At 37.0% G+C, this 14,978-nt stretch overlaps 1 protein-coding gene across 1 annotated transcript in view; it reads right to left on the bottom strand.

Moving 5' to 3' along the window:
* DNAH11 (dynein axonemal heavy chain 11) overlaps window positions 1-14,978 on the bottom strand; it is a gene marked incomplete at its 5' end in the record, with an annotated part of 290,362 nt that overhangs the window by 100,866 nt on the left and 174,518 nt on the right. The window contains one exon of the mRNA XM_084230443.1: window positions 7,073-7,234. Within this exon, the coding sequence (XP_084086569.1) occupies window positions 7,073-7,234 (162 nt within the window). The remainder of the gene's footprint in view (window positions 1-7,072; window positions 7,235-14,978) is intronic.

Genomic DNA, 14,978 nt, shown 5'->3' with positions numbered 1-14,978 from the left:
TCACAAGCAGGGGTGTTAGAAGGGGCCGGCCAAGCGGCTGCTGAGCAGCATCTAAACACTTAGCTTTCTGACATCAAGAAAAATTCCTGGCTAAAAATTATTTCCACCCTGGATTGTTCTGCATATCGAAAATCCATAAGACTCCTAACTAAAATAATATTTTAAGGCAAACGCTAAATACAGGATGATACAAATCCTGAGCATTCTTTGTGTCTGGTAGATCCAAGACATGTGTATATTATCAAACCAGTGGGCTAGAAAATATAAATTTACAAGGAAGTTATATAAACGATATAAATCATGTCCCCTGGGGGGTTTTATCTTTAAAAAAGCTAGGCAGCAATATAACCATGGCAGAAATTCACTCCTGTCCTGCCTCGCTTTAATGTGGGCACATATCTTTCTTCGATACAGATAAATACTTCCCCAGCCAAGTGCAACCTCCTTACAGGGAAAGAAAAAAACAAGCACCCTGGCCTCCGCCCAACCATGATCCTTATGAGGAGGCTCCTCGGCTGCCCTGAAAAGCTCTCTTTAACAACAGTTTCATTTGTAAATCTGAGATGAAGAAGTGGTTTCCGGTAGAGCTGGAAGTGGCCCGAGACAACTTGTCTCAATGGGGCAAAATAACTATTGTTATCAGGCTTAACAAAATGGCACAGCATGGGAGACTTGCGGAGCCAGGGAGCAGCTGGTTGTAATTCACACTGTTTTTCAGAAAACTCTAATCGTTCCAGAACAGACCTCTTTGATGACTGGTCTTCCCTGCATTCTCAATTTGTCACTTTCTCTTATGATAAGGTCAGTAGTGACAGCACTTCCTGACATTAACAGCTGTGGCTTTTAAAAGGGTCATTGTAGAACTACTAATTGCAGTAATTTCATTAGCATAAATTATTTATTCTGCCATTCATTTATCTCCAGTTTTCTTTTGGGGTGGGGGCAGCAGAGAGGAAGGGCTGCTGGTGCTGCGCAGCGATGGCAACGCAATGCTGTATTTTTCACTTTTAAAGATGCCAGTGAAAAGCATCGTTCCTGCTACATTTGGCCCCTTAATGAAAACCAGTTGATCCCATTCTGTAGTCATTTAGCAGCCAAATGTGCTGGAGGCAAAAATAAAAATAAGCGAAGTGCCAGTATCAAGTGGTTATCAATCCAAGGTTTCCCTGCTCGGATGCTTTGGAAAACAATGGCGTGCCCAGGGCATAAGCAAAAGCAAAAACGAAACTCCTTTTTCCTCATGGGAAGACAAAGTGTTTAATTCCACTCTCTCAGTTGGCTCACTGTAAACACTCAAACAAACAAATCTCTGCTACTTGGTGTGACAGTTTTGGGGTGGTGGGAGTGGCTGCCTCACCACGCACCCCAGTCACCTGACTCTGACAGCAAGTGCCCAAGAGGACAACAAAACAATGACTGAAACACCAATATCAAGAGGTCAGCACTAAATCAAGCATCTTCAGTGTTATTTAGGACTTTACACTTCTCAGAACCATTGAAGAGGACTATACTGGTCTGTAATTTTAAATTTAAATTGTCAAAGAGCACTGCTTTCAAGATAGGGAGGAAGGGTGGGCAAAAGAGAGGGGACAGAGGAACAAAAAACTTTTTAAGTTTAACTTGGGTTAATTTTCATATATAATGTCTGATACCTACAGTCCATCCTGAGAGTCTCTCTCAAATTATTTCTATATAAGTTATTTTACAACTTTATTGAGGTATAATTGATATAAAATTTATTTATTTAATATATATGTTAATTTAATATCTTATTTAATATCTATGTTACTTTTTTAAGACTTCCAAACCATGGAATTATAAAATCAATTATTGGTACCTTTTAGTTACTTTTGGAGCTGGTAAAAGTTGGTACTAGATTAATTAGAGATTGTGGTTGGAGGATTGTTTAATCAAATAAAGAAACTTTGATAATGTGCAAAATGAGCAGTATTGTATTTAAGCACCTCTCCTAAGCTCCTCTTAGTACTGATTTACTCTAAGAAAAACTCCAGGAGGCATTCAGGAATTCAGGGTTCAAATCCCAGGACTTGTATTAGATTTCCAGTTCTGTAAAGTTGGACAAATTTTGACACTCCTTGCACTCCCTCCTGCCACAAAACCTAAGGTCATTCCTTTTAACCATTTGTTTTCTTCCTTTCCTTTTTTTTCTTTCAAAAAATATTAAAAATTTGTGCAACAGTCAAGAGAAGGATTAAGACGATGGGCTGTAGTGTCAGAACCTCTTGGGTCCCTTACCTTCAGAGTGATGTTGTGCTCATGGCCTTTATCCACTCAACTGTGTGATAGAGAAACCAGTGGTCCCTCCTTAGAGGCTGGTATTTGAGGTAATAAGCAATGCAAATTCGGAGTGTTAACTTCTGCAGTTGGTGTGAGTAGCAAGAGCCCCAAGGATAGCTCCAGGAAGATTACCAACACCTCACAGGGCAACCAGGAGCACTAAAGGCAATGCTAGGTTTTCTAAATCCCAAACTGGCATTTAGTTCTTGTTTGTTACTGTAGCGACTGCATTTCGTTGTTAGGTTGTTTATACTTTTTTTTTTTTTTTTGGCTTTAATTTTAGAACCAATTTAACTTTGTCCTGGTCAAAGGCAAGAACAAGTTCAGCACAATCCCATAACCTTTTAGATGAATTTCCTGAAAGATTAGGAAGCAAGAAACAGTGAAAGGGGTGAAAGGGGTGCCATGGTTCTCTGACAAAACATTAAAACGAAGAAGCAAATAAAGACCGAAAGAGTCTGAGGTGAAGCAGAAGCCAGCTATTCCTCTGAGATCAAGCCAAGTTGTGGCTTGATTAAGCCAAGTTGTGGCTGGTTCTGGGGAGTCCAGTCCACCCAGGAAAACCATAAACAAAACTTGGATGTCTTGATGGCTCTATTTGACTTAGATAAACTTGTAGCTTAACTATATGCCAGGCTCCTGGGTAGCTACAAAAACTGGATCTACCTTTAAAGCAAAAAGGTTTCCTAAGTTTAGTTAACTGCAAAAAATCCTGGGAAGCAGCTGACTATGCTTTGCAATTCTATTCTAAATTGGATTAGCATGCACAGAGGAAGAACTGTATGATGAACAGTATTGTGTGCATTGTGTGCAAAAAGGAGAATGTGGGCTGAAGAAGGAAAAAGGATGGTAACAGCTACCTGTGCCTTTTCTCACTTATTGAGTGTACCCTGGAGTCACATGAGATTTAGATGGATTCAAGGCAAATTTGATTGTATCTGTCTTGCTCTTTTCAGTGACTTCAACATTCCTCAGAAAAAGGCTATCTCTTCCAAATTCGTAGAATTTCTACTGAACATCATTATCTTTCTACTTCTCTGTTCACACCAGATAATTCTAATTCACATTTCAAAGCAAGAATTGTACTAAAAAACATTAACAGAAATGCTGCCAACCTAGCTATCTCTGACAAAATATTGTTTACTGCTTTTCATGCTTGGCTTAACATTTTTAAAACAAGCGATCGACCACTGCAGCAATCAGTCTTTAAATACAGCAGTTATGTAACTTTCCTTGGAGAAAGGACATTTTTCATGATGGGTTTAAGATATGGTAGCATAATATGCAATTCCTAAGTTCCCAAGCCCTGCAACAAGTCTGGAATGAAGAGGTGTTGGCATGTGGAATAAATTCATTCCATTGAAAAAAGCTGATGGTGCTGAGCTTGTGTAATTACTTTCAGGCCCATCACATGAAAGGACAGAACTTTATCTTGCCAGGTGATGAACAAGCCTGTGGAGGATGGGCTCCTCCACCCTGCTCAGCCCTCATGCTACTCCTGCCAGTGCAAACCTCACATCTCACTCAGCTCACTTTTTCATTTCCTTTCAATGTTTTCTCCTCTCATTAGGCCCTGCTGTCATGTCTGTCTATTGTCTATTTTGACTTGAAAAGCAAAAATACTTTTAATACCCATCTCCCAATTTTCTCTTGAATGTTCCTCACTGGGATGCACACACTTTCTAGTAAGTTCTCCTCCCAGCGTACTTCTCTCAAAGGACCTCTCTTTCTCCCCATCCCTCCAGTGCATCCTCCCATCTCTATTTACAAATCCTCTGTGAGGAGGAGTGTGTGTGGAAACAAGATCTTCAGATAAATACCCACTGATACTGAAATGTCAAATTATTTTGGTCATTCTGTCAGTTGTCATTTTGTTCACTACCAGGTAACAGGAAAGTAGCACAAACATTTACTTAGACACACCCCTGGCTGCTGAGTGTGTACTGATTGAAAATTATATGTCAACACACACAAAACCGCTTGCCTTTAATGAATCCTTTCTCTGTGGCTAAAGGGGGTCACCTTGTGTAAGTACCTCACACTTAGCAAATGAGGTCAATAATTAAGAAGTGCCTAAATTATGCTGATAACTTTCAATCCTAATGGTAGAAATTAAAACTCAGAAAGTGATCAAATTAGTGCTCATTCAAAAAATTTAAAAGCTATTTTTGACCTTTACAGAAAAGGCACCACACATTTTTAAAAGGAACACAGACATGTTACACTCTAAATTATAATTACTGCTCCTGGGTAACAAATTAGGAAGGTGGGAAAGTGAAATAAGCACACTGCACTGAAATGAAATCATCTGGCTAATTTGTTTCCAGGCATAATTCAGCTCCATAGAAATAGCAAAGTGCTTTTTCAACTCCTATTTGGCTCTCGGCTTCCTATAGGAGGCGTCATGACACCACCAGATAAAGCTCAGGGCCTTCTAGGAGCCTCTGGACTAACATGATGCAAGTCCTGCCTCGTCCAGCAGATGTCAATGGTCACTGGCACATGGAGCTGCAGCAGCGAGTTTCCAAAGTGGTTCCTACTTTGCCTAGAAAGTCTGCACCAAAGCAGTAAAGGCAAGGACATTAAAAGCCCTGGGTCAGACACAAACTGATACCATGCAACTATGTCTGGTTTCCCCCAGACATAGAGAAAGTAATATTAGAAGTAAAGTACATTGGTCCTTACCTCTTACTGACAATACCAGCCTGATACAAAAAGAACTGGGTAAAACAGAATTTTGCTATCAAAAGATACAGACTCTCTCCCCTCTGATAAATGGTTATTATGACCCCTTCCTGTAATTATTATAAGACAAAATAATGTCCTACATAATTCTAGTAATGCAGTGAACCTAGCAGTAGTTTTAGATATTTGTTTGTTGTGACCATGATTTGTTATATTTAATGGCTTTCCAGATTTTGAAGTATAAAATCTTTTGGCAGACTTTACCTAATACTAGTGTTAGTGTCTATTAAACAGGGTGACTTAGCCTCTTCAGGAAGACAAGGAATAATGAAAGCAGTGTTTTAGACAAGCTTTAACCACTCCTGCCAATGTCTACCACCTTCCTCATCAGTTCACAACAAATTTACATTCATTTTCCAAAATGGAAGAACTGCTCTGCGGTGCTCCCTGACAGTGAAAAATCACTTTGAAAAATAGGTTCATAGATGAAGATTATTCGTTCTTTATCCAGGAAACCAGTGGCTGCTGTTATTTTTCTTAAGGTACAGGTGAGTATTTTTCATTTATTTCTAGAAATATTTTAAGTGTGAGTAGGCAGGAAAGGAGAGGTAAGGTATTTGAGTATCATAAAACCTCTATTGTATACATATTTTAGATAAAGGTTGACATTTCTTTCCTGGCAATTCAACATTAAATATCAGATTAATAGATGATATAGGAAAACAATAAATTATATATAATAAAGTTATAGATATGTAAAACATGAAAATATAAACAATAATTTTAACTGCATACAAATAATTAAATATGTAGCTATGCCTAAATTTCTAACCATCTGGCCACCAAAAGATTCAACACAAATGTTAAAGGACTGCTTTGGAAGAATGGCAGGTGTGTCTTTGGTTACAGTAGGTTGTCCCTGTTTATCATAAACTCTCAATTGCAAACAGACATCATTCCTTACATTTCCTCAATTCTCTCGCTCTCTTTTTTTTTAAAAAAGATTTATTTATTTATTTATACAAGCACTAGGTACAGTCAGAAGCACGGGAGGGTGAGAGAATTCACCAGAGCCAGAGCGGGGAGCAGAGCAGGCAGAAGGACCGAAGTACACTGCTGAGGGGAGCAGCGGGCGGCAGGAGAGGTCTGCGCACCATGTGGGACCCTCCTCCGGTGGCCGGGGAGCTGCCGGGGATCGAACCGGCGCTGCAGAGGTTGAGGGCAGCTTTGCAACCCAGTGCTCAACTGCTGCCCCACCAGGTAGGCCCTCAATTCTCTTTTTGATTCAGACAATCATTTGGATTTCTGCTCTACTTTAGGTAACTTTTTCTTTATTGCTAAGTGGAATCAGAAGACAAACCTCTCTAAGAAATGTTCACAATCACCACCCCTCCTAACTAATCAGAAAGGCACCAGATATAAAGCTCCAGTTCTATGAAAGTATACCTCACATTCCTTTCTTCCTTTGAATCTAAACACTTGGGATTTTTGTTGTTGTTTCATGCAGCCATTTAATAATATAACCAGAGGTGCGAATTTCATTATGATTGAGTGACAAACATATCTCATAAAATAAAACCATAAAACAAAGAAACAGATACATTTGATTTAGTGATTACTAAATCCCTGACATTTATCTGTCAGTACTATAATGAGAAAAATCACAATAACTGCCTTACTTTGTTAAAATAAAGTATTGTATGACTGTGGGTGGCTACTTTTTTATTTGTGCTTTCAGTTGTATATTTAAAGGATTTATATTCACTAAACACTATTATGACTCAAGGCAGCAATGACCCTGGCCTTCTCATGAGCCCCTGCATGAATGAGAATATATTCACGTGCTTTGTGTGATTGCGTATGTGAGTGCACATGCATCTCAGCCTGGTGCAAAAAGGTTGGTCTTCATTTTCCATATAATATAAATTAACCAAGATGCTTGTATTACTTTAAACAAGGGTAAGTTTCTGATGGGAGGCATATTTTGGAAAGTGCTTATTTACTAACTCTGTGTGTCTGTGTGTGTGTGTGAGAGAGAGAGACAGACAGAGAGAGAGAGAGAGAGATTTTCAGAGTCTGACCAGCATACCTCAATTCCCTTGGTTTCCTCAATGAACCTCCTGCTGACTGAGACTAGAGCCTCCTGTGGCCACGCATGAAACCAGTCAATAGCCGTGCAGTTAACTATGGCTGGGAACTTCCGAGCTCTAACTCTCAGCGTGTGACCAACTGGAGAGAAACACAAAATGATCTGTGGAGACATGTGGGCAGGGCAGAAACAAGAGGGTGATGGTGAGCAAAGAATTACACTGCAATCCTAGACAATGAAAGAAAGGAGCACGGCCAACCGTGACATTAAACTATCCTGAAGCACCACAGAGTAGAAAGCAACATTAACCTCCTTGCTAATCAAAGTATAAACCTATGCCAAGTGGCTGCCCATCAGACACACAGCAACACTGCTGTGTGCTTTCCTTAATACTTTTTCTTCTTTAAAACATTTTTGAGGATTATCATGCATAGTGGAAAATTTTATGCTTTTCCATTAGGAAAGTAGTATTTTAACAATAAAAAAGTAAACATCAAACCCAATCACCATGATAAAGTCATACCAAATACATTCACCTTCTGTTCAATAAAACTGTAATATATGTATAAAAATATTTTATCCTATTTCAATGTGTTTACTTTGTTCACTTTAAAAAACTATAAAGACTTGTGTTCATATTTTTAAAGGAGTAAATTTCACATTAAACATGTTCTTGGTAAGAAATTTATTTAGTTTCTGGCATAAATCTAAAATGTTAACTATTTAATGAGTTAAGAGCTAATTTAAATTTGAATGGTTCCATACTCTGCAAGGACACAGATAGTCCATCAGCAGTGCTTGAGTGTGGCAGTGGCAGGTCAGTGAGCAGAGCAGGACCTCAGGACTGCAGCGGCACTGAGTGGTCCCTTCTGGGATTCTGAGTCTCACAGGGCTCAACCAAAAAGAGGCCCTGTTTAAAGTGCTACCATGGAGGAGGTGTTATGGGGTGCTCCTTTTGTTCCCTACATCCCCTCTGCAAGTTCCTGTGGACTCAAAGGCACTGAGGGGAAATAATGCCAGCTGAGCTGAGGTCTGACAATGCCAGTCTTGTTTTCCTCTTTTCTAGATATGCCTACAGCATGATGATATAAAACACAGAATTTTGCAGTTTTAAGTCTGTAACACTTTGATATCAGGCAATTAATAAAATCATTTTTCAATGCATTTGTCTTTGCTACAGCATTTTAAAAATTCACATCATAAACATCCTGTGCTTGTATGAACCCACATATCCCATTTAACATGTGTTATTATGTTAATTTTACATACTATGAATCTTCAACAATTTATGAGAGGTAAATCCTAAGCTCCAAAATGTTTTTTAATGATGCATCACTGAATGATCATTTATTCATTAAATTCAAGATTCTAGTTACCAGCTGAATAATTGCTCTAACATTGCATGTGCTAAGTTAAAGAGCCTCAGTTACTATGCATAATTCTCACTTATATCTCAGTGTTTCAGTTTTTCCTACCAATCTTCTTTTCCCTCAGTACTAGAATATTTCTCCTTTCTATCCAGGAGGTGGTTTTCCACACCCAACTGCTCTCCCATTGGTGACAATTTTTAAAAATTCATTTGCACGTATTTGTAGCAACGGCAGATGAAAAAAAAAATACCCTTTATGTGAGATTCTTATATTTCCATCACTTCTACACTATCTTTTTAAACTTGTTACTACACACTATCAGGTCTTAAAAATGTGTTAGAAAACAATGTATCTGAATCATGTGTGTTTAGCCTGAAGAAAAAATACTTTTTCTGAATCAATTTAATGACATGCCTTCACTTTTCTTTGAAAGATAACACAGAATGCTCCCTCTCTATTCTTTCATAGCTAAAAACATGTTTTCCTGTTATTTACAATTGCTTAAATAAAGGTCTGAATGCCATCTGAAATTCCACATGGAGAGAGGGTGGCAGGAGCCCAGAGATTCTCAAAAGCCTGCCATGGAAAGGAGCTGGTTAGAAAAGCAAACTCATGAACTCACTCCAGCCCCAAGGAATCAGACCAGAAGTGGGACTTGGCAACCTGTGTTTTGCACAGGCTCCCCAGATCATTCCAATACCCAGCACTATAACCTAGTGATTTTGTATTTTCTATGGAAATACTTAAGTTAAATGTTTACACTTTCAATTTTTGCAATTGGTGAAATACATGTCTATATCTACAGACTGAAACAGGAAACTTAGAGAATTTTAGATAAACTAGGTACTCATTAAAAACCTGAAAGTTCTGTTATCTAAAATGGACCCTGGGAACTAGAGAAACATACTTGTTCTTTACTACTTCCTAAGAAAGTAAGACACTGACACACTAGCCTTGGGGTGCATAATCATTTACCAATTCACTGCTCAATAATTTCTAGTTTTGCTAAAAATCTAGTGCAAAGTTCTTCTGCTTTGGTAGTAGTCTTTTTTTTTTTTTTTTTTAATACCTTAGACACCGTTGTTCATTCTCCTTTCAGGTGTAATCTCCATAAAGTTACCACCACCGAGACACCCCTGAACTATCATTTGGTAGTTGTGTTGTATGAGAGTCACACACACACAATTATATATCTTACATTATCTTGAGCCACTCATCCATTAACAGGCACTTAAGCTATTTTCATACTTTGGCTACTGTGAATAATGCTATTATGAATAAAGGAACACAGATAACTCTCAAGATAATGGTTTCGTTTCCTTTGGATATATAACCAGAATTGGGATTGTCAGATCATTTCATAGTAGTATTCTTGACAAGTTGCGGAAACTTCATATTGTTTTCCATAGTATCTGTACCAGTGCCCATTTCTAGCAACATTGTAAAAGGCTTCCCTTTTTCTGTAAATCCTTGTTATTATTATTTTTTTAAATAACAGTCATTCAATAAGCATGAGCTGATATCTCACAGTGGTTTTGATTTGCATTTCCCTGATGATTAGTGATGTTGAACATCTTTTCATTTACCTGTTGGTCATTTGTATGTTTTCTTTGGGAAAAAGTTATTCAGTTCTGCCCACTTTTTAATTGGGTTATTTTGTATTTTTGCTATTGAACTGTATAAGATCCTTGTAAATTGAATATTAACCTCTTATTGGACATGTGGTTTACATATATTTCTTTCATCCTATAAATGCCTTTTCCACTTGATGGTTTCTATTTTTGAGCAAATGTTTAATTTGATGTAGTCTCACTCATTTAGCTTTATTTTTACTTCCTTAGCTTTTGGAGTTAAATTCAAATTATTATCACCAAAACAGATGTTAAGGAATTTGCCCCCTATGTTTTCTTTGATTTTATAGTTTCTAGTTTTACATTTAAGTCTTTAATCAATTGAGTTTATCTTTGCTATGATGTATGATAGCGGTCCCATTTTATTGTTTTTCACATGGCTATCTAGCTTTCCCAACACAACTTATGTTGATGACCCTGTACTTTTCCCATTGTATATGCTAGATTTCTATGTTGAAAATGAATTACATATATGTGAGTTTGTTTATGGATTTGCTATTCTACTTCATTGATCTATGTGTCTATCATTATGCCAATACCATACTGTTTTTATTATAGCTTTGCAATATAGTCTGAAATCAAGGCTACCTGAGCTCTTAACTAGTTTCTCTCACCAACACAAATGGTTGATTTGTAAGCATCATGGATCTGGATGTGATTTTTCATTGATGAGACAAATAGAGTTCAAGATATCTGAGGGAAATAGCAATATTGTACATTGACCTCCATTGCTGTTTGAACAAAAGAGAATTCAAATGTTGAAGTATTCTAGTAATTACATACTTGACTTTTTAGACTTTGAATTTTAACCAGTCCTGTGGTAAGCATGACTAAAGATTATTATTTTTATAACTATGATCCCAATGAGAAGGTCACCTGAACCCCACAATGAAAATAGTCCCAAAACTGTACAAAGAAATCTTCCAAGTGAGGGATATTCAAGTTCCCAGAAGTATAAAGCTGAAATTACAACAAAATAACAGTGCCTCCTTGTCAATACCTGAAAAATGTACAGCAGAGTTCAGTCTAAGACTTCCTTTCCTTGAAACACACCTTGAAGGGGCAAATTTAAGATGCACTCTTCTACCTGAACAGGTATCATCCATCCTATGTTGAAATTCCCCCACAATAATTCCTGACAAATGCAGTGACCAAATTGGCTTAAGTTAATTCCCAGGAGTAGACTGGAAAGAAAAGTAAGCTAAAAAAATTAAGTGAAAAATGCCTCAAGCAGCTGTGTTCTTTTCTAAAAGCAAATTCTCACAAGTAAAAAGCAAACCCTGAAATCACTATGTATTTCCTGCAGCTCTAACATTTGGATGTCAGGAACTTGCTTTTAGAATCCATACCATAGAATTTTCTGTTCTTTTTTTTTCTTTTTTGCCCCTGCACAGGTGTTATGACTCATTTGCAATAACCCACTTTTCACTGTGCTAGTTGTGATATGTTTCTATTTCTTTTAGCTAAGAACCTACTATAAGTACATATTTATTTAGTATATCACTAACAGAACTCAGTCCATTTCCTCTTGTAATAGAAATCTGAATTACTACCATCACTCTGTCTTCTGCATTATTTTCCCAGTCGATATAGTTTACTCTCAGATAGAAGTACCCTCCCACATACTCATGAAACTTCCATCTGTAAGTTACATTTACATTTATCCTTAGAAGTCTCAGTATTTTTCAAGAATACCAAGAGCTAGATCTTACTGAGAGAATGCTCATAGGAATGGTAGTATGACTCGTTTAGTGTAGCCTCATCTTTACATCTTTTAAACCACCCTCCTGTCAAATAGCTTTTAATTTCAATTATTTTTATATGATACAACAGTATTTTCAACATCTACACATTCAGTATATTTTCATATTCATTTTCTTTTGGTAACACATAATGAAATTATTCTCATGAGCTTTTACTTGTGAATATTGGTCATTAGGGATTTTTACAAGAAGTAACACTTTATATTGGAGATTTAATTTTGTATTTCCTTTTCTTTCCAACAGAGAAAGGGTTCAATTCACACAGAAACTGTGTGTGGAACCCCAAAAGACAACAGGGAATTAATCCATTTCTGATAGTAAAGACAGTATGAGGAGCACTCATCTCAGAAGACCTGCTAGTCAATGGTACCCACACTGCCCACACAGTACTTACCAGTCCAGTCCACAGCTAACTAACCTCATGCAATATTTTTTTTTAACAGAAAATAGGATGCCTGACTATCTCCTGGATACATTAATATTTAAATCATGTCATGCTTTTGGTTTATGATGTGTGTGGCTCTGCTAAATGGTAGTCAGCATTTCTGTAGACACTATGTGGTTGTGTAGACACTATGTCTACATAGACATACAGTTCCAAGAATAACAAGACATACAGTTCCAAGAATTTGCTGGCAAATCCCTGATCCAAATGTCAGAAAAATTGGGAAAATATAAGCTTGATTTTCAAAATGCAAAGTTTATTCCATTCAAAGGGATATCCTTTATTCTGAGATTAAATCTTTTATTTCTCCTGTTATCTTTTATAAAATAAAATAATGGAGATGACTTCTACACACTGTGTGAAACATCCCCAATTTTTTTCCTAAATAAAAACTTGTTCTGTGTTCTGTTATCTTATGTACCCTTTATCTCTCATATACATAGATGCATCTTTATTCTTGTTTGGTGTGATTTGGGAGTTGATGCTTATCTTTCTAACAATAGGGTGGGCTCAGGTGTGCTGGTGCTGGTTCATGCTCATATTCCCGGGGTCTAGCACATCACTGGCACTCAATAGCTACTTATTGAAGGAATAGATGAGTGAGGAAATAGATGGTAGTGTAAATTTTTTTCATTGAGGCAATATTGGTTTATAATGCTGTATATGATTAAGAGCTATAAGATCTTATTACCCTTCAAGTATAAGTTGCAAAATACCACACCTACCACCAAGGCACCCTTCATCTCCACCATAGTTCATTGTGCCCTCTCCCTACTCTATCCTCCCTTTTCCCACCCACTCTGGTAGCATCAATTCTACAGTCAGATTTCTAGAGGTTGTTATTGGTTTGGTTATATCAGTCCCCTTGGTTTTGTTTCTCTGTATTCCACTATAAGTGAAGTCATCTGCAATAAAAAAAAAAAAACTGGGCTAAATAAAATATTGATATTTGTGTCTTATTTTTTTTTTTTAGGTTTTGCTTCTTGGAGAAAATTTAAAGACAGTGGACCTCAGATACATAGTAAAAGGCTGAGTTATTCATCGCTCTCTGAAATTCTTTCTACTTGTGTCAAATAATACCAGAAAATGAGAGCACAGGACCCATGGCCCTATATTCAGAGATATGGTCCTGACAAGCAAAACACTAGGCCAACACTGGAAACACTAGCCTTCAGAATATTTCTTATCCTCCATCAATACAAATGTCCGAATGAAGGGCAAAAGGGATAGATGACACCTCTTATTGCTAAAGTTATACTAGGTGGCTGTCCACAAGGAAGGGAAGGAATTGGGGTGCTGTGACTGTCAACCAGCTGTAGTCTGAAAATACTTGACTTTATATCATGCAAGCATGAGGTTTTGTGTCATCTCCTTTTGACTGAATGAGCCAGTATTTGAGCATTTTATACAAGACCATGTAGCATGAAAAGTGCTTCTGTTAGTACTAAGTCTTTTGCCTTATGCTGTGTGCTACTGTGTTCACTGGCTGCACATTTTTGTTGAGATGGTCATGCTGCCAGATGAACTACTATGTGAGTCAAGAGCACATCGCCCACCTATCTATTGTAAAACTCCAGATATGAATTGCTCTCTCTTTCATCTAAGAAGAAGAAAAATGTCTAACTGTGGCCTGAGGGGAAAATAATACAAAATTAAAAAAAAATTAAAAAGTCTCCTGCAGAGTGAAAGGAAGATAATTACTCTGAAGTTAATTTGATACCAGAAACTAAAGGAAGTGATAAAAATCTGCTTCATACTCTCAAGACACTGCAAGGAAATAAAATGACAAAAACCCATAATAAGAGAACAAACCAGGATGAAAGAAAATAAGACAAGGAGATTTATGTAAGAATGGGAATGGTTAAAATGTAACACCTCTCTCTAAAAACATTAAAATATCTTAAGCCAATATTTCACCAAACTTCAGCAAAGGATTATGAGTGCTCTGGTAGTATCTGTGGTGTGTCGCATACATCTCAAAAGGTGTGAATCTGTCCCCTATGTCATAGGCAGCATTGTAAGCCAAAGTCACTTCAATAAAAAATCAAAAAAGATTTAAATAGAACCATTTTAAAAAATGATATGACTGTCTAGTTAGGAAACCCTAAAGAACAAAATGCAAAATCTATTGGAAATTAATGAGGATTCAATGAGTTGGCTCATAAACAAACAAGCAAGCAAACAAGTAAATATCATTTCCTCCCTCTATACAATGGGTGGTCAACTAGAAAATTTGGCAAGAGCCAAAAGTAATTTTAAAAATATTGAGAAAAAGAGCTTAATAAGCAATGTGTAAAAACATTGTGAAAGTAGCTAAGTGCTTTACTGAAGGTCAATAAAGACATTTTGACTAAATAAAGAAATGTACCACATTCCTGGAGGAGAACAACTGTTTCAAGATGTTTATTTTCCCTACATTTATTAACAAACTTGTGGCAATTCTAATAATTTTCAACAGGATTAGCAGAGCTTGAGAAAGTGATTCTACAGCCCGTACAGAATAAAAAAGGGGTGAGAACATCAAAAGACATTTGGACAAAGAGAATATTGACAAAGGACTTATAATCAAGGAACAAGACTTAATAATAATACAGTATAGGTGAATTAATGGAAACATTCAATACTGTAAATATATTCATCATCCTCAACCTACTCTATATTCTTTTTTAAAAAATGTATTTATTTATGGATACAAGA

This window comes from Talpa europaea, assembly GCF_964194135.1.
Source record: "Talpa europaea genome assembly, chromosome: 3".
NCBI lineage: Eukaryota > Metazoa > Chordata > Mammalia > Eulipotyphla > Talpidae > Talpa > Talpa europaea.
Note: the sequence above shows the minus strand (reverse complement) of the source record. Positions and strands in the feature narration are given on the sequence as shown.